Genomic DNA, 23,000 nt, shown 5'->3' with positions numbered 1-23,000 from the left:
ATATGTTCCTTCATAGTTCCTTCAATATTAATCTACAATGTAGAAAATAATAAAAAAATAAAGAAAAACCATTGAATGAGAAGGTGTGTCCAAACTTTTGACTGGTACTGTATGTGCCTGCACCGTGTGAGAACGGTACAGAGCCATGGGCTTCTTTAAAATCTAATAATGGGCAGGGAAACGTTGGGGCCAGCCACTATCAAAGAGAGGGAGAGAGTCAATGTACCAAAGACACCACCTGGGTATGAGTATGGCCCAACTCTTCTTGCTTTATTTGGATAGTCTCCTACTAAAGCCACTGAGACTATTAACAAGCCCACAAGTTAGATTTATCAGCAATCAATTGCGATCCTGTTGGCATGCAAAATGGCTGGCTGAAGATAACACACCTAAGTGTTGCAACCAGCTGACACTTACAGTAATTAATGCAACTGACAGCATGTTCTTAGTTAGCTGAATGTCCCAGGGTTTTATGTGGGGAACTATTCAAACATCACACTGTGATTTTACGACTCTTTTCCATCAAGGCTTTGAGGAAATACATCTCGGTTACAATGAAGCTGTTGATGAGACACCTTAGCTTGGGCTTGCGATCATGAGACACCATCAAAAGGGGAGTGTCTAGTAACTTAGACTTTTCTAACAAGTATGTGTGCTGGCAAAAAAATGTTGTTATCCAACACAGAATAAAATAGCTTGGTGAAATTAGATTTGCTTGGCTTCATTTAGCAAAAAAAAAAAGTTTTAATCTACTTGAATGACTTTTTTTTAAATTCAATTAAAGCAAGTCACCTGACTTACCCTTATCTACTTGTGTTTATAATGGTTTGCAATTGATTTTCAACTGAACAAAAGCACCTTGTCCTCCTATGGGTGTCTGACCTAGTGGCTAGGTGGTTTATACGTCTAGGTAGGAAGCATAGCTGCCATTATTCAAATGATATCTCGTCTGAAACGTTGCCAGCAGACATGGCAGGTGTACAGTATGAGTCCATGGTATATTGACAACGCTGAGAATGACAGTGAGCGTATGTGTCTGTCTGTCTGCCTGCCTGCCTGTGTCTGGTATGGTAGGTGTCATTTGCTGAGAGTGAGACAGACAGACTCGCTATCTGTATGGCATGGTATGGTATGGCATAGCATGGTATGGTATGGTATGGTATGGTGTCTTACTTGCTGCGGGTGAGTGAGTCTGTCTGTCTGTATGATATGTTACGGTATGGTATTTTGTCTTACTTGCTGAGGGTGAGGTTGAGTGACTCCTCTGCTGCTCTGATCTTGTTCTGTGCCTCCACATGGGTCATCTCCTCTGCATTTGCATTCCCAATGGACACCACCCAGTCTCCGACCCCGACTCCGGCCTGGGCTGCCTTCCCCCCGGGGGTCAGCTAGAGGGGGAGAGAGAGAGAGAGAGAGAGATAAAGAGGTGAGACAGAGGGTAACATTCCTAAAGTGTATCATTCTCTACCACTCTTTTCACATGAAAAAGACAAAACAAAGTCGCGATGTGGATACCAAACAGGACAGGGGACGACGATGATGATGATGACGACGACGACGACTCACATTCCATTCCATTCCATTCCTTTATTTTGTTAAACGTTTTATAATGCTCATAATGCCCACTTAAAAACACAAGTACACGTTACTACCCATGAAATGACTGAGCAGTGCTCAGTTTCACCATTATATTAGATTTCACCCAGCAGTACAGCTGCATAAATACATGTGAAATGTAATAATCCTCTGATATTTCCATAGATCATGTGTTGGAATACGTTCAGGAGAATATACATGAAATCCATCAAATCCCAAAATCAGAGTTAGGTGCTTATTCACATATGGTCCCATAGAGGAGGCATAAATGTTATAGTCTTAAACACTTAAACACTTTAGTTGCAGCATAGGAACGAGTCCATATGAACGAGTCCATTAGCAAGTGCATACATTTAGGGTATACGCTGAAACATCCAGCGTGCAAACAAACCAGTAAATCAGCAAAGATTATCTTTCACTTATACACAGATCACTGAGGAGCACTTTTTCACAGTAATCTACTGTTGCAATGACTACATACATGAATACATAAGCCATGACCATTTGTGTTTGGGTTGGAATCTGTTATCAGCATCCAATGATCTGTAAAGAGACTCTGTGTATCTACATCTGACATGTTAGCCCATTCACTACAATGAGGATCAGGGGGTTATGGGTTATCTGACAATGACATCACCTCTTATGATACGTTGCAGATGTGGACTGCAGCTTTGAAGTTAACTTACAACAGACAGAGCGGCTGGGTGACCAGATGGTACCTATATTTCCCCCTTGCGTTTTCGCCGAAGCACGACAGTTCCTACATCAACCCTATCAGGTAAGCCATTAGCCTTTTAATAGACATGTGAATGATGTCATTTGGAGTGGTTGTCGCTGTAGATGACAAACGTGAGAGTTAGAGCCTTCGCCGCGCTCAGTAAAAACACGTGGCGTATGTGGACGGACCAGATTGACTCCCTGCAGTGTCCTTTCAAAAACGTTGATATTACAGAGCCGAGTTGCCAAATTGTGTTTTGTAAGGGCTTAGTCAGCGTGTCCCGGAGGCTTAATGAAACTCAAGACTCAAGTCAAAGTCTCAGATAGCTGGAGTACAAAGTGTTCAACATCAGATAAGTGGCCAGGCTTTCAGGCCCAACCCCGTCAGGATTACTCTCTGATGTCATGGATCCCTGTAGACATTGGCTCATCAAACGGTCGGCGGAATCAGCACTGAATCAATAGGTTTCCACCTTGTTCCACTAAGCTATCAGATTCACCGCTTTGATTAAGTACATTCTACAAACACTTCCGCAAGAGAGGCAAGGTAATATATTCCAATAGCTGATGAAAGTGAAAACTGACTAGTATTACAGAGACAGTGTAGAACATGACCTTTTCCTTGCTGCAATACAGCAGAGAAACCATCAAAACATCTTCGGAGAAAATCAATTTAAAAAAAAAAAAAAAAAAAACTACAAAAAAACAAAACAAGAAAAACTAAAATCACGGGACCATTATATGAATTACTCTTATATAAAAAGCACTTCTAATCTGAAGCCAAGTTCTAACATAAATTGAATTACCTACGTTCAGTGCTCGCTGGAAGCAATTAGGGGATTGAAAGAGAGTGGCCGTAGCAGCAGTCGTTATTTATGTTGTTACAGCTTTTTAAATGTTTGGCTGCACGTGTTTGAGAAAGAAACATCTATGGCCCTAACACACGTTTTATATTCTGAGAGGAGGAAGGAGCTGGCAGTGGGCCAGGAAGAGAGGCATTCTGTGGAGAGGAGAAACAGGATAGGACAGCGCTGGCGTAGCTGAGGAGCGGATGGATGGATGGGTGAAAGAGAAAACGAGTGAAGAGAGAAACTCGTAGTAAAAGGAGAATCGAGCGATAACAAGAACAGGTTACGAGAGGGTAACAGGGAGGTACGGTGGGATGGAGATGGAAGGGTGAGAGACAGCCATGTTGGATTTGTAAGAATGAGATACAGGCAAGAACAGGTGTGTGTGTGTGTGTGTGCGTGCGTTGAACCGGTGACAGACATAGACACCTGTCTTCCTGGCTCAGGTTCAGATCACAGCTGCTCCCTCACTTGAGAAGGCGGCAGCAAAGTTGCTGCGCTCAGACCTTTGGGTGGGGGGGGGGGGGGGGGGGTGGAAACACTACACCCCCCCCCTTGCAGGTTGTCAATACTGAAAGGGACAGAGGAAAACATGTTCCTGTACACACCGCACCACATCACAGCAAGAAGGAGTGGGGTCCCACAAGCTGATCCTCTGCCACATGTGTAATAATATGTAAAAATTGGTTATCATCATCAATATGGCACATCTGTTAGGAGCACACGCACAACAGGCCAGAGACATCCGCATCAAAAATTCAAATCGACAATGAGTAAACGAGTTAAAATATGATGGTCAAATATTTTGCAGCACTTACTGGAATTGAGGGTTTCAATCATCGTAATCTTTCTAGGGGCATTTTTCCACAGAATAGTTAGTGTATTCAAAGCAGCTTGCTAAGAGTTATTTTTGGAATGCTATAGTATTTCAAAGGGGTAGCCAATTCTACAGTGCCTTGGTTTAACCACCTCTTAACCGCTTCCCTCAACTGACCCTACAGTTGGACACATGCCGTCTCTCTGCTCGTGGCCTGCCCTTGGTTCAACTAGAAGGCCCGGGCTTGGGTTGTACTGGCAATTAACTGCTCTTTTACTCTTTCCATTGCCATTTCGGGGCTGGAAGTCAAGACACACATCTTCCCCTTACATCACTCGGCACAGCTGATGCAAGGCCATAAATATCCCTCTGAGAAATTGAAAGCAAAACCCTGCTGCTGCTGCTGCTGCTGCTCCAGTAGGGTCCAGCGGTCTGGGCCACAGTGAGAACACCCAGCACTAACACAGGGTGAAATAGTGAAACTGTAGTGATCACAACAGGCCATTCAACTTTAACCAGCCATAGTAGACTTTCGTCCTTAGGGCAATGCATCAGCCAGCCCTGCATTATTAATTCACCCCCTGTGTGTGTGTGTGTGTGTGTGTGTGTGTGTGTGTGTGTGTGTGTGTGTGTGAGATCAGTAGATGGTCTAGACAAGACAAGGACACACCCATGGTGAAACTCAACTCTGGAAGAGACTCCATGACACATCCAGCCCCGGCGCTGGAGAGAGACGCTTACAAACCTCACCACTTACTTATTAACATGACATCATCTGTAATTTCCTCATTACACACACATTTGATTTCAGCAGTGTGGCATGTGCTCGTCAATAGAAACCAGATGGCTCTGTGTTGCTCAAAGCTAAGCAATCAGAGGGTTTATGGGTTCACAAAGCCAGAAGACTTAAGGGAGATAGAGTATTTTCTGATGGTCGGGTCTCGGCAGGGCTGGTTCTGTCGGACAATCCATCTTGAGATGGTTTTACTTCATGATTTCATTGGGAAAGTATTCCTTAGAGATTTGATGAGCATGTCGTCATCTGGTGGGAAAAAGTATGTGTGAAGGACATATTGGACGCGGGATTTAGACAAAGACGTTGTCTGTTGCCAGGGACAGGATGGATATGTGAAATATTCCAGGAATTCTGAGGAAACACAGCGTTCCAAGCCTAGCCTTCAGTGAAAGGAGGAAGGAAGCAGAGCATTCACAGGCATACAATTCCCTTCCACACACACACACACACACCTAAATCAATACCAGATGAACAAAAATCCCCATTTACAACATGGATAAATGACCATGTAAAAAGTTACTAATGGGCACTAAATCAGCAGTGTCCAGACCAAACTCATAAACAGACTCATCCTTTAGAATCCTGCCTATAAATCCAACCACCACAAATCTAAGTTAAATAACGTTATCTCCAAAAACACACACTCTCACACACATTCGTCTTTCAAGGTTTATCTCTGTCCATCTCTTTGCCCCGAAGGATCATACAGCGGCTTTTGTCCTGTCAGCCGGCATGTTCTTTATTGTGCAATCAACTTATTTGACAATCCCTTGAGGGGCTTTAGACAGACCACCCACACAAATCACTTACTGTACTGCAGGCCCAGCCAGACAGAGCCTAGGGAGAAACCTGGCTGCTAGTGTGACACTACTTCTGTCAGGACACATGTCTGTGTGGAAACAACCCATTTAGGGGATGTAAACCTTGGTTGGACTCAGTGATTCACAGTCTAGTCATTTATGACAACAAGCCATCTCTGGAGGCCCAAGCACAGGAATCCTGCAGTACAATCTGACTCACATGTTTACCACTCTCCACACCCCCAGGGCAGAGTGACATGAACAAGCAACGTACATATATGCCACTTACCAGTCATTATGTCACCACCCATGACATCATCGCCCTCCATACCACAAAACCGAGACGGGTCAAATATGGTGTTGGTTAGCGTAGCATGCAGCCTAGCCAAATGATGCGCGTACAGATCATAGACAGCTATGTATTGCCTGTGCCAGCCCTAAAACATGAATACGAGGTGTCATTGTACAAAAATGTTAGCTTGCGTTCAAGTACGAGAAAGTAATGCGTGTGGATTGTGGGGAAACGGGTAGCCTGCTGACTGATCATTAAGTCATCATGTTTCATCAGAGTCTTCATGATACAGGCACTTAAGTAGAGATGGCTTGATTCCACTATTGCTCCTTCAACTTTCACCCTGTGATATCCCCCCTGATCCTCGCCTAGCCCTAACGGACATTCCAATACCTCAACTGCAGCCCTCCAAAACATGGTTTAGTTTTTCATTCCTGAAATATGTTTTTTGTTTTTTTTTATCCGTTCGATCTTGTTTGTGAAGAAGAAAAAATCCCTGTTGTGCATCCAAAGAAAACGTTCTGTTACGTTACTTTGAAGCCTGTTAAAGACAGTCAGGTAGTGACACAGATAACATGTACCGACAGGCTGTTTTAACTGCTGCTTGCACCACAGGGCCTCATCCATTCTAACATTAACACATGCACAAGTGAGTGTATTATAGAGTCCCAGTTCTGGATGTCCAATAGCTGCAGGGTTGGGACATGTGTGTGTGCAAGCAGCAGTGTGTACATGAAAAGCAATATTCCTCATATAAGGACTGGAAATTCGGGCTGGGTGTTATTCATTTTAATGCCGGGAGTAGTTTACGGAGTATAAGAGAATCCATTTAGCAAAGATGCAGTGACCTAAAACAGATCACAACGTGCTCTAAGGCAAGGCTAAACAAACTGCAACATGTCCTTGTGAGGAGCGAGTCAGGCAAATGTGAAGCAATACCACAGGGAGACTCACTGCATGATATCAGCCCTAGCAACTGACACACCTAAAAAGAATGCAGCTGCAATATGGATTTAATTACACTTATCATGTATCCCCCCCCCCCCCCAACAATTGTCCTGTCCTATTCGATTGCTGTCCAAAACAAACAATAGGTGACATTATCACCACCAGAAAGGGTCATCTTGGGGTGAGAGAGCTTATATTGCACTCCAAGATAGCTGCTTTCAAATGGTGTCCATCTGGTTGATTGATGGCGTAGCCTAGATAACCTAGCCTGCAGAAAGCAACCTTTGCAATGAATGTCCGCAGGGGACACAGAACATGGACACAAATACAGACTAATTGAACTACATGCAGATGCAGATACAGACAGACTCAACATACACACCATTGGAGGCAGGTCCATTGGGGGAGGGGAGGGTGGTTCTCCCTTGGACTTTGAGAAAAGAAAATGTAAATAACAAAGCAAAACTGTACATCCGCTACCCAGAATGCACTTACACTGGTCAAAGAAAGGTAGTCTCAACAATGGTCATTACTGGTAGGACTACGGTGCTGCACAGGGTCAGGATCATAACATTGTCCCCAAATCTCCATTAGCTCCATTCATTTTTTTCCCCCTTTAAGACTGTATCTTTTAAAGTGTCAAAATGATCGCCTCCGCGGAGCACCGGCCCAACACCAAATATAGCCATTGTGATACTAAATGATAACCTGATCATCCAATCAAAAGTATAGGCTAACTGCAGCTAGTACTACACTGAGTGCACAAAATAGTAGTCAAAGACAGGTCCAAAACCGCATTTCCAATCGAAATCTCGGATCATGCTTGTAGGCTGTTTCATGGCGGCTGCTAGCCAATAGCATCCATGGCAGAAAGATGGGGTGGTGTCAAGTTTCCGAATGGCGGGAAACTGCGCATGTGCAGTCCAGCAAAAGTGAGGAAACTGGACGCACTCCCTTGAAACAAAGTCGTTTTTTTCAAGAATGAAAATCTCTCAGTTTGGGTACATAGTTGTGACATATTAATTTACCCAACTGTCACTGATGTATGCCACACTTCTTTGATTCTGAGAAACAATAATCAAATGTGGAGGAATATGCCACTCTCCTGTTCCCGTCAATACAACCAAACCCCGGTCTTGTCCGTTTGGTCTGTTTCAGAAGGCCCTTGAGTACTGGCCACTTGGAACTCTGGGTTCAAATGAATTTCTTGCCAAATTAAGGAGAACGAGAAGAGCGAGCGAGAGAGAGAGCAGGTCACAAAATGTACATTTTGTTGTGCTTTTCCTTAGTTTACTTTTCACTTGCCTAGCTAATGCAGTATCCTAACTTAGTCTACTCAACAACGTTACTCAAAAAATAAAAGAATCCAATACTGCAATGTTTATATCGCATTCCAAGATGGCTGCTTTCAAATGGTGTCCATCTGGTTGGTCGATGCTGTAGCCTAGATAGCCTCGCCTGCAGAAAGCAACCTTTGCAATGAATGTCCGGAAGGGACACAGAACACAAATACAGACTAATCGAACTACATGCAGATGCAAATACAGACAGACTCAACATACACACCATTGGAGGCAGGTCCATTGGGGGAGGGGAGGATGGTTCTCCCTTGGATTTTGAGGAAAGAAAATGTAAATAAAAACTTAAAATTAGCAAAACTGCACATCTGCTGTACAGAAAGCACTGGTCAGATAAAGGTAGTCTCAACAATGGTGATCATTACTGGTAGGACTATGCAGATAACATACACACCAGTGGAGGCTGGTCCATTGGGGGAGGGGAGGATGGTTCTCCCTTGAATTTTGAGGAAAGAAAATGTAAATAAAAACTTAAAATTAGCAAAACTGCACATCTGCTGTACAGAAAGCACTGGTCAGATAAAGGTAGTCTCAACAATGGTGATCATTACTGGTAGGACTATGCAGATAACATACACACCAGTGGAGGCTGGTCCATTGGGGGAGGGGAGGATGGTTCTCCCTTGAATTTTGAGGAAAGAAAATGAAATAAAAAAAAACGTAAATAAAAACTTCAAATCAGCAAAACTGTACCTCTGCTGCACAGAATGCACTCGCACTGGTCAAATAAATGTAGCCTCAACCAAAAAAAAAATATTTTTTAAATTTTAATTTAAGCCTTTAAGCCTGCATCTTTTCCAATGTTTCCAATGGGGTTTCCAATGTGTTTTCCAATCGTCTTATTAACTATGATGCAGGTGATTGATGGTGATGACTAACTATTTTGACAATGACACCCCAAACTCATGAAAAAGTTTATTGGAACATAAAAGTAACAACAACAGCGAATGTCGAAAGTGGCCAAAGGTAAACTATTTGTAGTGAGGGTCAGTTGTATTGGGGAAACTTGACTTCCGTACCCCAGTAGAGGGGCGTGGCTTCAGATTTCCGGGATTTTAACGCTTCTGGTGTGAGTACCTATACTAAATGACAACCTGGTCATCCAGTCAAAGAGGTTATACTAAGAGGTCCAAACCTGCATTTCCAATAGAAATCTCGGATCACGCTTGTAGGCTGTCTCATGGCGGCTGCTAGCCAATAGCATGGCAGAATGATGTGGTAGTGTCAAGTTTCTGAATGGCGGGAAACTGCACGTGTGCAGTCCAGCAAAAGTGAGGAAAATGGAGGCACTCTCTTGAAACAAAGTTGTTTTTCACGAGAATGAAAATCTGTCAGTTTGGGTACATATAGCCGTGACATATTAATTTACCTAAAACCATGGCTTAATGTACGCAACACTTCTTTGATTCTGAGAAACAATAATCAAATGTGGAGGAATGTGCCACTCTCCTGTTCGTGTCAACACAACCAAACCCCGGTCTTGTCTGTTTGCTTTGTTTCACAGGGCCTTGAGTACTGGCCACTTGGAACTCTGGGTTCAAATGAAATTCTTGCCAAATTAAGGAGAAGGAGAAGAGAAAGAGAGAGAGCAGGTCACTATGTACATTTTGCTGTACTTTCTCTCCGTTTACTTTTCACTTGCTTAGCTAATTCAGCATCCTAACTTAGTCTACTCAACAACGTTACTCAAAAAAAAGAAAATCCAACACTGCAACTCGTTTGGATATACCAGGCCCACGGGTGTAAAATACTGCTAAACTGCTTGCTGTTGTCTTCCGTGATTGTAAATTAGCTACTTTGATTGGACTTGTAGGTTTACGTTAGTTGCATTAGTTCATCGAGTTGTAGCATCCGTGATGGGTATAGGGTGGGCAAATTTGATTATCATGCCCAGGCTGGGTTCCATACGGAGTAAATAGCCTTAACCTATCGATGTTAGATTGAGCTGGGTAAACTGAATATTAATGACAGTGATACAATTTGCCATAATAGAAATAAGGCCACACACACAGACACACACACAGACAGACACACACACACACACAGACACACACACACAGACACACACACACAGACACACACACTTTTGGAGCTCTCTTACCCTTGACACAGTTAGGGGCATGCTGAAGTCCTTGCCACCCTGCAGCCTGAAGCCCCAAGGCGCCGGGCCCTCGAGGGTTATACAGTATACATTCATGGCCTAGGTGGGAGAGAGGAGACAAGGAGACATGATGGGTTAGCAGTAGGCGGATATGGTCATTGTCCAACCAAAGCAACAATGTAGCATGGCTGAATGCAGAAACAGTCAGGTGCAGTAGGTACCAAAGCTTCTTTAATGGAATATCAGAGGGGCAATATAAATCAGAGTACAGATTAGTAACTCAAACAGATATAGCGAAGATTACATTAATGTAGGTCAATGGTCATCTGCTACAGTACAAGGATGTATGTTGCGTGTGTCCATCTGAGTGTACCAGCCCATGAGGACATTGTTAACATACCAAAATAGTATCCTGGTATAGGCCTACCTACAGTACAGTACCACACATCAGAATTCACACAGTTCCTCCACTGTGACAGTAACCTCAATAATAACCTTTTTGGCACCATGACCTTGTTTGTGATCAAACAAGCAAACAAAACCAGGACTCAGTCTTCAGCCACAACCACCAGGGTGTTCCAACTGTACCCACCTTTTGGGAAACACTGCTCTAGTCAAAGGCCAAAAATCGAATACTTGAAAAAAAAAAAACAACGCTACAGATGCTTGATACAAATTACCACTTGATGAACACGAATGTTCAAAGGCCACTCATGTCGAGAGAGCTATTTGCATCTCAAATCAGAATATGGTCCCTAGCAGCATCAAAATACCTGTGGCCTGAGAGACACCATCTGATCTTTATTCATTGGACATAAGTGAACAGTACAATGTTCCCCTGTGAGGATTACAGGCTAAATCCTGACTTGAGACCTGTGCATACTGTGTAACTTGAAATTTCGCATAAAATTACCGGACTTGATTCATGTGGAAGTGTGAGTTAGAAATGCAGATCTCACATGAGGATTCTGCCCTTACAGATAGAAGCTCTTTGCTAATCGTCTACATAGTGATCAACCTCATTAGCATGAGGTACTGTACTGTAAGTCAACAAATAAATAACTTTCAACTGCCCAGTAATGATCAGACTACCTTCACTGTAGGCCCATGTATAACATTTGTCCAACTATATAATGTTGGCCTCAATGAACAACTCATGCTATTAGCAAACTGGCAGCACAACTCATAAAAACAACCTGTCATTTTAAGAACCAAGGACAGCTTGAGACCTTAGGCCATGACACCTGCAGTTGCCAAATGAGTTACAAGCATACTGCTCCCCTCAGTAGCCCAACACCCTCCACTCCCTCCTCACTACAAGGTATTGGATACTCTTCATGGCACACTGCTGCCTCCAACACTGCAATGCAAACCTACCTTGTCCTGAGGGGCTAGCTGGTAACCCAAACCTACCTTGTCCTGAGGGGCTAGCTGGTAACCCAAACCTCAGGGAAAGCTAAAGGAGAGCTAGTGAGCTGAGGCAGGCTGACTCTCTCTCCCTCCCTCTCTCTCCCTCTCTCTCCCTCTCTCTCTCTCCCTCCCTCTCTCTCTCTCTCTCTCCCCCGCTCTCCCTCTCTCTCTGCTGGCAAACCCTACCCCCCTCCTTGTGACACAGGCAGGCTCTCGCCTCTCCACACTCCTCAGAGGCTATATAAGGAATGTAAAACTACACCAAACTATTTCAGCTCAACACCCACATGAGTCACAGAGAGGGGGGTAGAGAGAGGGAGAGATAGAGAGGGAGAGGGAGAGGTAGAGAGGGAACATCAACTCCCCATATTTTCTGGCGACCGCTTAGCACATAAAAGCCAATAGAATAAGAGGAATCACAAAAGAAAAGAACTGCCAGGACTGCACTGAAGCATACGGAATCCTACATTCCTTCCAGAGGGCATAAAGTACATTTCAGCACAATATAACCAAACCGGCAATTAGGATATGACATCAGAACCCTTAAAGATGCAGAGGGATCTTGTTCGCCTTCTCTCACTGGAGTAAAAAAGTTACTAATATTATATAGAAAATACATTACAGTACAACTCAATGCTACCCTGTCAACTAAAACAAGCCAAAAAAACATTACATCTCTACTTTTTTTTTTAGAAAAGCAAGCTATGCTTAGGTCTCTGACAGCCCAGAAAAGACTTAAACATATGTTTAAAAGGTGACATTCAAATCCCAATGTAGGCAGGTACAAAAAGTTTATGGAAAAAAGTAAAACGAATAATTGTAATTTCAGAGTCACTTCTTCCAACACTTCAATAATGAGAGTGGAAAGTCTGCCTAAACCAGTTTAAGTGTGTATCAATTCCCAGAATAGCAGGGTTCAGAGGACCACGTTTAGACATTGCTGAAATAACCACCTTGAACTATAAGCCTAATTTGTGGAGACTCTTTTACCAAAATGAAAAAGTAACAGTGGTCATACAGTACAAGTTACAGTAATGGCTAAAGAATACAAAAAGACAATTAGGCCTTCTTGCCCTTCCAGACTGATGAGGCTCTGCATTCCAGTGTGAGAAACACTAAATGCCCCTGGCCTGGGACCATTTGTTTGCTTGTTTTCAGGAACAGTGTTCTCTTTGTTTAACTAATAATAATAAATAGTGTACTAATCCCATCATGACAGTGGTTTGAGGCAGACTACACAAGTGAATGAGTTGTCATTCAAGTATGACTACCAATGTCCATCGGCTGTGACAGTATAGTAATAGTAATTATCGGTGTCTGCTGGGTATTTTGTAACTCTAACAACTGATAAATTGTAGCCTACCTTTGTCACAACTATTGCAAACATGGCAGGAAACTTTTTAATGAATATATTGAATGTGCAATCTTAAAATAGGAGGTGCATACTTCTGGGGCGGGGTGTCTTTTGTTTAAGTGTCGAAATATTAAATCTACTGAAATCTAAACTGGATTCGCATAATCAGATAAGGAAGACAGAGGCCTGGAAAAAGCTAGAAGGGCCGCGGCGATCAAGACTGAGCAAACTTCTGGACCTCTACGCGACTACTTCGTGGTCTCAACCGCTATGTCGCCGGGCAGTTTTAGAATAAAACTTTCAAAGGAAAAAAACATGCAAACACTCTAATTTCAGGTTATAAGAGAACCAATGCAACGCCATTATAAACTCAGTCTTCATACAAACTTGCGGGAACAATAAATGTACTAAAACGTTTTACATGCTATAACCTTATTATATTCCTGGATTTAGAATGTGCACAGTTTTCAGAATTACCTCTTGGCCCTCCTTGTGTTCACCGGACATTGCGAGTCAGGCTTCTTTCGTCTTAAAATGAAATAAAGTGAATCAATAAAGTAAACCAGCCGAAACTTCGGACTTCCTCGACTTGGACGTCAGAGGCACTGCGGATCCTTTCGTAAGCAGCAGCATTAATTCCCTGTATTCGTCTTTAGTAGGATTCTACAGTAACGTCAGCAAGTCACATGGGTTATCCCAGAGTCTGTTGATACCACACCGGTGTCAAGTTGCGCCATACGCACTGATCTAGGATCAGCTTACCATCGCCAAATCCCAAATTTAACCTTAGTGTGGGGAACACACAACTGACCCTAGACCAGCGTCCTGTGAGGGGGCGTGCATGTTTCATATAGTGTCTTCTGTCAGCATCACTACATAATTTTCCATGCTGTTGTGAATTCTTTGCTAATTCTTTTTTTAACATACTATTTGGCAGTTAGTGTGTTCTGCCATAATAACCAGATTGGGATTTGTGAATATGTTATGCGTTTACTTAGGTCTATTGACAAGGTATGGCATTCAACTGATGATCTATCCTAAATCAAACAGTCTGAAAAGCAGAGTGAACACTACACATTAGAGAACCAGAACTCTGTGGTTTTCCATTTTCCCAACATAATCTAACCTAAAATGGTTATTTGGCTGTCCCCTTCTTCCAAGTAGAACTATTCTGGGTTCCATGTAGAACACTCGTGGAAATTGTTCTTCGACATGAATTCCAAAAGGGTTCTACGTGGATCCAAAATGATTCTCCCTCAGGGACAGCTGGAGAACTCTTTTCTTAGAACCCTTTTTGGTTTTATCAGGCTATAATAATTCATGCATACAGAAGTCGCAAGACAAACTGCAACTACCAATGTGCCCAGTAGATGGAGACAGATTAAAACAAACAACAAAGTTGAAGGTGGTACCCAACAACGCCGGCACCGTGAGACCGTCAAGTTGGAAGTCAGTAGTAGTTCGAGCCTCTGTCTGAATAAACTACACTAGTCTGCCCGAATTGGATTAGCTGTGTAGTTGTCAGATGACCCATAATAACTACACTTTCTCTCCTAAATTAAACGTTAAATTTGATTGCTAGCAGAGCAAACTGCTTGTCCTATAGCAAAGCACTACGCTCAATCGAAATTATTGCGGAAGGAGTCGTGGCTATAGAGGCAGGCAGCAAGTCAGCCAAAGGATCCACTTGTTTTGTGAAAGATGGCTGACGATTTGGGGTTTTCTTCTGACAACGGAGTTCATCCTGTTGATGAGGACCCAGCCGCAGCTTTTTTAGCCCAACAAGAAAGCGAAATAGCAGTGATAGAGAATGACGACGAAGGATTTGGAGCTTTGGAAGACGCCGTCCAACAGCCCCAGCAACCGGTGCAAGATGAATCACCTCCGATTGATTACGGTGAGGAGCCTAGCTAAGCTAAGTTAGCTTGCTATTTTAGCTAGCTAGCCCAACTGGCTGGCTTTGCTAACGTTAGTTAACTAACATAGATAGTTCTCGCACAGGTAAAGCTCTTTGTTTATCAGTAGCATAAACGGAGCTTGTGTCTAATTTGCTAGATACTACCAGCTGTCAAGTACTGCCACGTTAACAAGCTGTCAACGTTGTCAAGCTAGCTAACGTTGGCTAGATGTCGCAGGTCACACCTTGACATTTTGCCAACAACATAGATAGCCAGCTAAAACGTCTAGAACGACTGAAGTTGGTCATCAATCATGTGTTGTGTGTGAGGCTGCTTTCCGATTTGATGAGACCCAATCTGATGCTACTCACATTAAGTGACCCCAGTCACTGACCCCATGGTTGCTCGCTGTAGCTAGCTAACTTAGGTAGGTTCTCTGCTACAACATACCGGTAGATCATGATTGATGTACAATGAACAACAGTTGTGAACGAGCTAGAAGTTACTGTGCTGACCACTGTCGGATCTGTTAGGGTAATGTCCATAACCACAAGGGATCCTCACTCAGTTCAAATGAACAGTGCGAGAGCAACACTGCTCGAACAGGTGTATCTGCATTCCTGTGTCTCACTTTCAGCTGTCAAAGTAACGCGACTGTAGCTTGTGTGGGATCATGCAAAATTGGTCAAGTGACGTTAAAACCCGTTTTTTGTATTTCTGGTTGTAGATGGCTTTGAAGAGGAACCTGCCACAGTGAACGGAGACATGTTTGAGGTGAGAATTTGCTTGCTATTTAGTCTGCTTTTCTGTCTGTCAACTGGCTGTAAATGAGTTTGATACTTGAAGTGAAAGGTATGCTGGTCAAGGAAGCATGGCATGGAGAAGAGACAAGTATGATTTCGGTATTTCTCAGTCCAGAGTCAAGTGTCCATTTGTTATAAAAGTAGGTCCACATATAGGAGCGTACCTTGTCCTGTGTTTGCTGTCAATTCCACTCACAGATCTATCAAACTTCATACCAGCTGATGACAGATGTTTTCGGTTCAATGGGTTTTCCTACTGTATTGGACTGTGCCCACCTAGAATAGTTCCACTATAAACCGCTCTCCCCATTTTGAAACTTGTGTGTGTTTTAATTGTTAAGTTATGATGTCTTATGGTAAACTATCCCACCGTTCCTCCCTTCAGGAGGCCAACGGTCCGTCAGACAGCTATGCGGCCATCGCCCAGGTGGACCAGCTGAGACAGGAACCTGAGAGTCTGCGCAAGTGGAGGGAGGAGCAGAGAGCTCGCCTAGAGGAACTAGGTAAGCACATACATAGCTACAGGCGTTCTGTCAGTATAGAGTCCAACATATTTTAAGTTGCAAAGCAATTACAAATAGACCATAGTGTATAATGTTAACACAACAACATTAGTACAGTAATTACAGTGCCACTACACAGGTACCAGAGCGAGTAGTGGGCTGTCAATATGCAAGGGGGTGTACACTATACATTACCTAGCCTACTGTAATGCACTTTTTACTGGCCCCCCCAAGAAGTCTATAGACAGGTTCCAACTAATTCAAAACTCTGCTGCTAGGCTACTGACAAAAACTAAGAGGAGAGAGCGTATCACTCCAGTCTTAACTGCTCTACCCTGGCTCCCTGTATCGTTTAGAATTGACTTCAAAGTCCTTCTACTCGTATTTAAAGTACTAAATGGGCTGGGACCATCCTACCTTACTGATTCACTGACAATCTATACGCCCTCAAGAGCACTCAGGTCCTCTGCTGCTAGCTTATTGAAGGTTACTGTCAAAACCCAAAAGAAAGTTGGTGATGCTGCATTTATTTAACTTTGCCCCTAAACTGTGGTATTACGGTACCTCAAGAAATCAGGGACGCAAGCTCAGTAAACATCTTTAAGCGGCAGTTAAAAACCTCTCTCTTCAATTTAGCTTTCGATTAGCATTTTATCTATGCTGCTATCTCTGCTGATTTTGTTGTATTGATCAACTATCAATGCAACTAGTTTGAGTGATGCTGCTTTTATTGTATTAGTTAATTATGTTATAGTTGTGTTTGTTTTTAATCTGCTCTTGCACTATATTGTACAGCACTTTGCTGATGTTTTGGTTGTTCTCGTTTTTTAATCTGTTCCTTCGCGCTGCATTCTTATGTATGAAAGGTGCTATATAAATAAAAGATTATTATTATTACCAAAGCAATGCATCTTAACAGCAGTATTATATGTGTGGTTAGTTGATTCTGCTGCTCACTACATCCTCTCCTTCCGTTCCTGTGGACATATTAGACTCTGCATCCAAGGCAGCAGAGGCAGAGTGGAAAGAGAAGGCCAAGAAAGAGCTGGAGGACTGGCATCTGCATCAGAACGATCAGATGGAGAAGAACAAGGCCAACAACAGGTAAACATCAGGTCACCTATTTGACACATCAGAGTCTGTGTCTGGAATATGGATCCTAATAGTTCACTAAAGAGATTAGAGTATGCTCAGGACGTTTCAGTTCCTGTGGTTATTATAGCCTTGTTATTTCACTAGAAGAGGAAGCAGAATATAAAAGAGAACACTGCCACTGAAAGTCTAGAGTGTTCGTGTTTAATAGTCATTTTGGGAACAGGGTCTCTCAGTTGATGAATAGAATCGAAAATTGGAACTCTGACAGCTGACCTCAATTCCTGAAGGGCTCAAATGTTCTGTTGGCCTGATTTTGGTAACAGATGGATATTGCTAATTATTTAAGATGCTCAGATCATAACTTGCATGTGTAATAACTATTAATAGGGTTGTTCATGTATTTTTTATCAGTTTTGTAACCAAATTACAATGCTGTCATACAACTGTTCTGGAGAGCACTGATTACCAATCAACATCATACCACGTTCATCTCATGTTCAACCCTTTTTTTTTGTCATTTTCATCAATGTTCATTTTTAAATCTATAACTAACACCTTTCAATACCATCTTTGTCTGCACTTTGAATTGTAATCACTGTATTTTAAATTCATGCTTTTATTTGTCAAAAACTTCAGTCATTCTCTGTGGGGTTTTCTTTTCTGTCCTAACACCAACCTTTTCCTGTGCTTCCAACAGACTCTGTCCAAGTCTGACACGGTATCAGTTTGCAACCAAAACACTTTCTGCTTTTAATGTCCCTGTAAGCACTGAGATGACCCCTAATGAGAGGCTTGTACTGTGCCCAGGCCAACCCAACCTGGGCACAACAAACCAAAGCAAGAAATCCTAAAGACAATCTATCAAACACTGATCTACACATTTAATGTCACTGTATGGCTAGGCCCTAGGCTGTATCCAGCCTGTAGCCTGAGATCCTCCATCTGTTTGTCACAGTCTGCAATACGACGATTCGACTGTGAACCAAAATTGTATTTTTTATCTGTTCACTTCCACAGGTGCGGATTGTGATGCACCATCGATTATGACTGTCTAACCCTGATATCTCATTAGTGCTCTGGTCCTCTCTGTGGCGTCATGGCTTCCTTCTGTCATGGTTGCACTTAACTTCTATCTGCTTTTCGTGTGACACTGACACTGTTTTCCTCTGTCTCCCTCTCTTCCCTGCACTCTTGGCCTATTTACTAGGATTGCTGATAAGGCTTTCTACAAACAGCCCAACTCTGATGTGATAGGCTTTGTGTAGGTTTTAGAACTCTCATGCTCTTTCGATGTATTGTAATTGCTCTTAGTACGAGTTGCTGCTAGTTCCTGTTCCCATAGTATGCATGCCCCCAGGTGTAAAACATGTGATTAACAATGTCGGGAGGGGCGGTTTGTGTTTGATCCTTCTGACAAGTAACATCAAGTAATGATCATCGACATTCAGTGGCCATAGTTTCAGTTCAATGTTCATGGAATGCAGTTTACAGTTTTAGTTGTGTGGTTATTTGTCAGAAATGCATGGACTTGGATATCAAACCCCTCTAGTCAAGTTTTAATGTAAGGATACTAGTCACATGAATGAGATGTTGCAAGTGCATTTGAGGAAAAAGAAACAGTTTTTGCAAAGCCATGGCAGTGAGAAAATGCTTCCCAAATGCTGCGTGTTAAGCCTCTATGTATCTATGTCTTCCCCTGGTGTCCTCTCTCCTCCAGGGCATCAGAAGAGGCCTTCCTTGCAGAGTGTGATGGTGACAGCCCAGGGACCGAGTGGGAAAGGGTAGCCCGGCTCTGCGACTTCAATCCCAAAACCAACAAGACGGCCAAGGATGTGTCCCGAATGCGCTCAGTGCTCATTTCCCTCAAGCAGACACCTCTGGTTCGCTAGGTTGGGTAATTTCTATTCTCTTAACAGTTCAAGTTGTTAATCATATTTGCTTTAATCAGAGCAGCAATTGTATGCCCTTGATATGGGACTCTTAATTTCAGATTCTCCTCTTTGGTATGTTTCTAATTTTTGAAAAAATTGATTTGCCTCTTCTGTGGTTCATTATGCCTATTTTAATTGATACAACTGATATAATATACCTCACTTTCTTGACAAAAGATGATGGACTGCTCAATGGTTTTGATATCCCTCCGCAAGACTTTATTTAACCAACCCAGAACTGAAGTTAAATCAATACTGTTACTGAAAATCAAGCTCCTCCCTCCAGCTTTAACTGAGAGGTGATTAGGTCAAAATTCTCTCTTAACTGCACGATATCTCTGCCAATATTTTGGATGTGAAATGTGTTTTGAGTTTTGTATTTTCTAAATTGCCAGATTAGGTCATTAATCACAACTACATTTTAATTGTATTTGTTTGTGAAGTCTTACAAAAGAAGACAGTCCAGCACTACTTAGAAATAGATTGTAATCACCCATGCCTGTTTTACATGAAGAATTAAGATGTTGTATGATATTCCTAATTATTTAAGGTAGCTAGAAATGTCCTTTTTTAAATGCTTTGAGCTTGTGGCCTTTTTGATCTTACTCCTTACTACTGTCACTGTTTGTGCTTTTTGGCAAGATGTATTTCCTTCCCAGGCTGACTAGTCTGTACAAAAAAAAGAAATTTGTTTATGACCAAAGAACCTTACAATCTTGGTATATCCTCAGTTGAGTAACATAAACCTTACACGAATTTACATAATTGGGGGTTTGTGCCATACAGTTTTAGCAGCCTTCATGTCATGGCAATTGACAACATGCTTGAAAGCACATCATTAATATTGTAAAGGTTGTACTCTTGTTTTATTTGAAATATGTACGATTAATTAGGAGACCCCTCATTCTCAAATGTATTGCCTAAATCTGTGATCACATGTTGCCTATTTGGATATAAAAGAATGCTCATACAGATAAGGGAATGTTACGTGGGAACTGGAAAACTCTTTGTCCATGAATAAAAACAAACTGAGGTCCGACTGTTTTTGTAGTCTCCATCAAGCAAAATGTTGTCTTATTTAGTATACACTTGAACACTCTTTCTCTCTCAAATAGCCACACAAATGGTTAACTTTTACATTTTAATAAGGGGACATCCAGAACCTTGGAACAAAACCTGAGAACCTTCCAGAATCTCAGCCACCATTCCCAAGATTCCAGTCGTCATGGGGTTAATCATACTGTAACTTGCACATTACATCTTATTTTGAGTTTATATGCAAATGTCAGAATATACAATGCTCAGTGTTTCATTAGCTATGGCTATTACAGCTGATGTGAGAAATACAACACAGTGCAAAATGTTGGTTCCAAGTCTCTTATGCAGAGATGGTCTTCATCCACAAAGCAGCAAATTCCTCAGATTCAGATTTGTTAACTGTATTGCACTACTTAAAACTATAGTTACACACACGTTGACCTGATTGCTTGCCATCTGCAGAAGATGTAGCCTGTGTGATTTCACTGGGCCAGACCAAAGCACAGTTAAGGGAGCCCCGAAAAAGGAACAAATCTTTGAAATATCTGTTTATCATTCCAAACATTATATACAGGACATTTCTTTCACCACAGTTCTGTCAAAAAGTAGGATCAACTTGGCAAGTGTTGACGTAAGCGTGACAACGGTCTGCTTCAGCTCCGTCTTCACTGCTTGGGCTTCAAAGCTGTCGTGAATACGCCAAAAATGATAGCGAACACAGTGAAGCCCTGTGCAAAAATACGGCCCCTCATCAGCAGCTGCGATTGTCGGGTCTTTCCTTGTTTGAAAGCACGGAGACCATAGATCAGGGCCCCAGCTGTTCCAAAACAACCTGGGGAGGGAGACCAGATAGGTGTGATTCACTCATGCCAGGCATTAACCTTCCCTGAATTATAATTCATTTCTTAAAACTAAAATGCAAAACCACGGACACCCGTCTACCAGTGTGGCATGTCACTGACAATGCCATTGATTGCACTAGTCTAAACATTTGTTTATGGAAACTCCTTGACAAGGGCATTCTGATCCCTGTAATGTTTCATACGTGGACACCAGCACAGTGTTACAATCAAGAGACAATGCTATAATTCAATAAACCGCACCATGTTCGATAATATGTCCAGGACAACGCGTGAAATGTTATGTGAAAGTTATAAGAAGGTTGAGTACGCACCCTGCAGGTAGATGGCTCGCTCGCTAGCATATAAGTTAGCCAGCTAACTGCGCAGCTGTGCAACAACACATTTGACCATTTTTACGGAGCTATGCGTTGCACGCCACGACCCTTTCTGCCTGGCTGCTCAATGAAACGTCCAGTACATACTACAACTACGAATGGGCATTGTTGCTATTTCTGGCTAACGATAGCTAAAGCGGTGGTCAACAGCTAGCTAGCTAGCTTTAAACTCAGCTGTGACTGCATGTATATAACTCACCTATAGGGACAAACGGGTTGTCTCTTGTTTTCCTCATAAACTTTTCTTTGAACGTCTCTTCTTTTTGTCGCGCCAAAGGGCTAAATCCTTCAATAACAGGGGGCTGTGACATGTCGAAGACAACGGGCCCTGCTGGTTGAGTCATTTTCGGTGCCTGCTCTGGTACGGCCGGGTAGCAGCAGCGGTGACGGGGCTACGCTTGGAGAGTGTTTAGGAAGCTAGTTGTGTTCGCTAGCAAAGCTATCGGAAGGGGTGGGTGCAAAGGTTGAAACAAAGATCTTGGATATGTAAGAGATTACACGTACTCCAAAGAGAATATTTGTCTAGGGTGCGGGATGCCTCGAATGGATTGGATTGGATTGAATGATATAATGAATGAGTGGCATAAACAATGTGTCACTCATACGTGAACGCATACGTTATCTGGTCCAATTTATACCATGTTATGTATTTGTATGGTAATGTGATTCCTGGTCGCACAATAAATTCCCCAGATGTGACAACAATTGAGGCTTATTCATTTATTGATGATTTAGTGGAGGACTGCTTCGTGCGAGGTGCAGCCTAAAAAAATATAGGCTATAAAGAATATACATATAAGTAATGGAACAGTGGAGCATGTTTTTCTTCTTTTGGCTCTACATTCCAAAAGCTTGGAAATCAAAACAATTACTATGAATTTAAAGTAGAGATTCTCAGCTTTTTACACTTTTTATACATAGTCCCTTTGCTTTCATTTTTAGTATTTGGTGGACAACCTTTTGCATGCAATAACTGCCTGAAGTCTGCAACCCATTCAGTGAATTCAGGGACATGAGCTCCCTCAGTCTTGATAGTGAAATGAGGATTTTCCACATAAGCCTTTCCAGGTTTTTCTTTATGGCTGGCCCGACAGTTGTCGACCTGATTAAATCTGCAGCGAACAGCGTCTGGTGGCTGAAAGGAGGTCACCACAGCCTGCGCGTCATGAACAAATGTCTCCGCAAGGTTGGAGGTCTCAGACTCCACATTCAGAGATGTTAAATTTATAGTGTGTTCCTCTTGTCTAACCGATATTACTTTAAGTTAAAATGTGCTCAAACTATGTAGGTTGATACAACATTAAATGGATAGCATACACTGCATTTGATGGAACGAAGATATTCATTTCAATGGAGAACTTATTGCTCATGGCCACTGACCTTATTACTTCAACTACTTCATTGTAGGCTAACGGTATGTATGTATGACACCATATATAGGTAATCTTTGGAGCAGTG

The 23,000-nt window shown here is 42.4% G+C and overlaps 3 protein-coding genes across 6 annotated transcripts in view; 1 reads left to right on the top strand and 2 right to left on the bottom strand.

The window, feature by feature from the left end:
- pdlim7 (PDZ and LIM domain 7) overlaps window positions 1–13,655 on the bottom strand; it is a 30,082-nt gene extending 16,427 nt beyond the window's left edge. For 2 of the 4 annotated variants that reach the window (XM_083686186.1, XM_083686183.1), the window contains exons 1-3: window positions 13,515–13,655; window positions 10,274–10,372; window positions 1,237–1,388 (exon numbers count right to left, since the gene is read on the bottom strand). In XM_083686186.1, the coding sequence (XP_083542312.1) occupies window positions 1,237–1,388; window positions 10,274–10,372; window positions 13,515–13,544 (281 nt within the window). In that variant the 5' untranslated portion in view covers window positions 13,545–13,655. The other 2 variants (XM_083686185.1, XM_083686184.1) reach the window with 2 other exon arrangements.
- Window positions 13,656–14,474: 819 nt separating this feature from the next.
- Window positions 14,475–20,306, top strand: cltb (clathrin, light chain B). The gene is made up of 5 exons (XM_083686389.1): window positions 14,475–14,934; window positions 15,663–15,709; window positions 16,124–16,241; window positions 17,234–17,345; window positions 19,054–20,306. Exons 1-5 carry the CDS (start codon window positions 14,739–14,741, stop codon window positions 19,223–19,225), a joined length of 645 nt encoding a protein of 214 aa, XP_083542515.1. The 5' UTR covers window positions 14,475–14,738; the 3' UTR covers window positions 19,226–20,306.
- Window positions 20,307–20,394: 88 nt separating this feature from the next.
- higd2a (HIG1 hypoxia inducible domain family, member 2A) lies at window positions 20,395–21,966 on the bottom strand. The gene is made up of 2 exons (XM_083686390.1): window positions 21,742–21,966; window positions 20,395–21,137 (listed from the first exon to the last, which is right to left on the bottom strand). The coding sequence occupies exons 1-2, from the start codon at window positions 21,884–21,886 to the stop codon at window positions 20,971–20,973; spliced, it is 312 nt and encodes a 103-aa protein (XP_083542516.1). The 5' UTR covers window positions 21,887–21,966; the 3' UTR covers window positions 20,395–20,970.
- Window positions 21,967–23,000: the final 1,034 nt, after the last annotated feature.

The sequence above is a fragment of the Argentina silus genome, assembly GCF_951799395.1.
Source record: "Argentina silus genome assembly, chromosome: 15".
NCBI lineage: Eukaryota > Metazoa > Chordata > Actinopteri > Argentiniformes > Argentinidae > Argentina > Argentina silus.
This window is presented reverse-complemented; position numbering and strand designations above follow the sequence as displayed.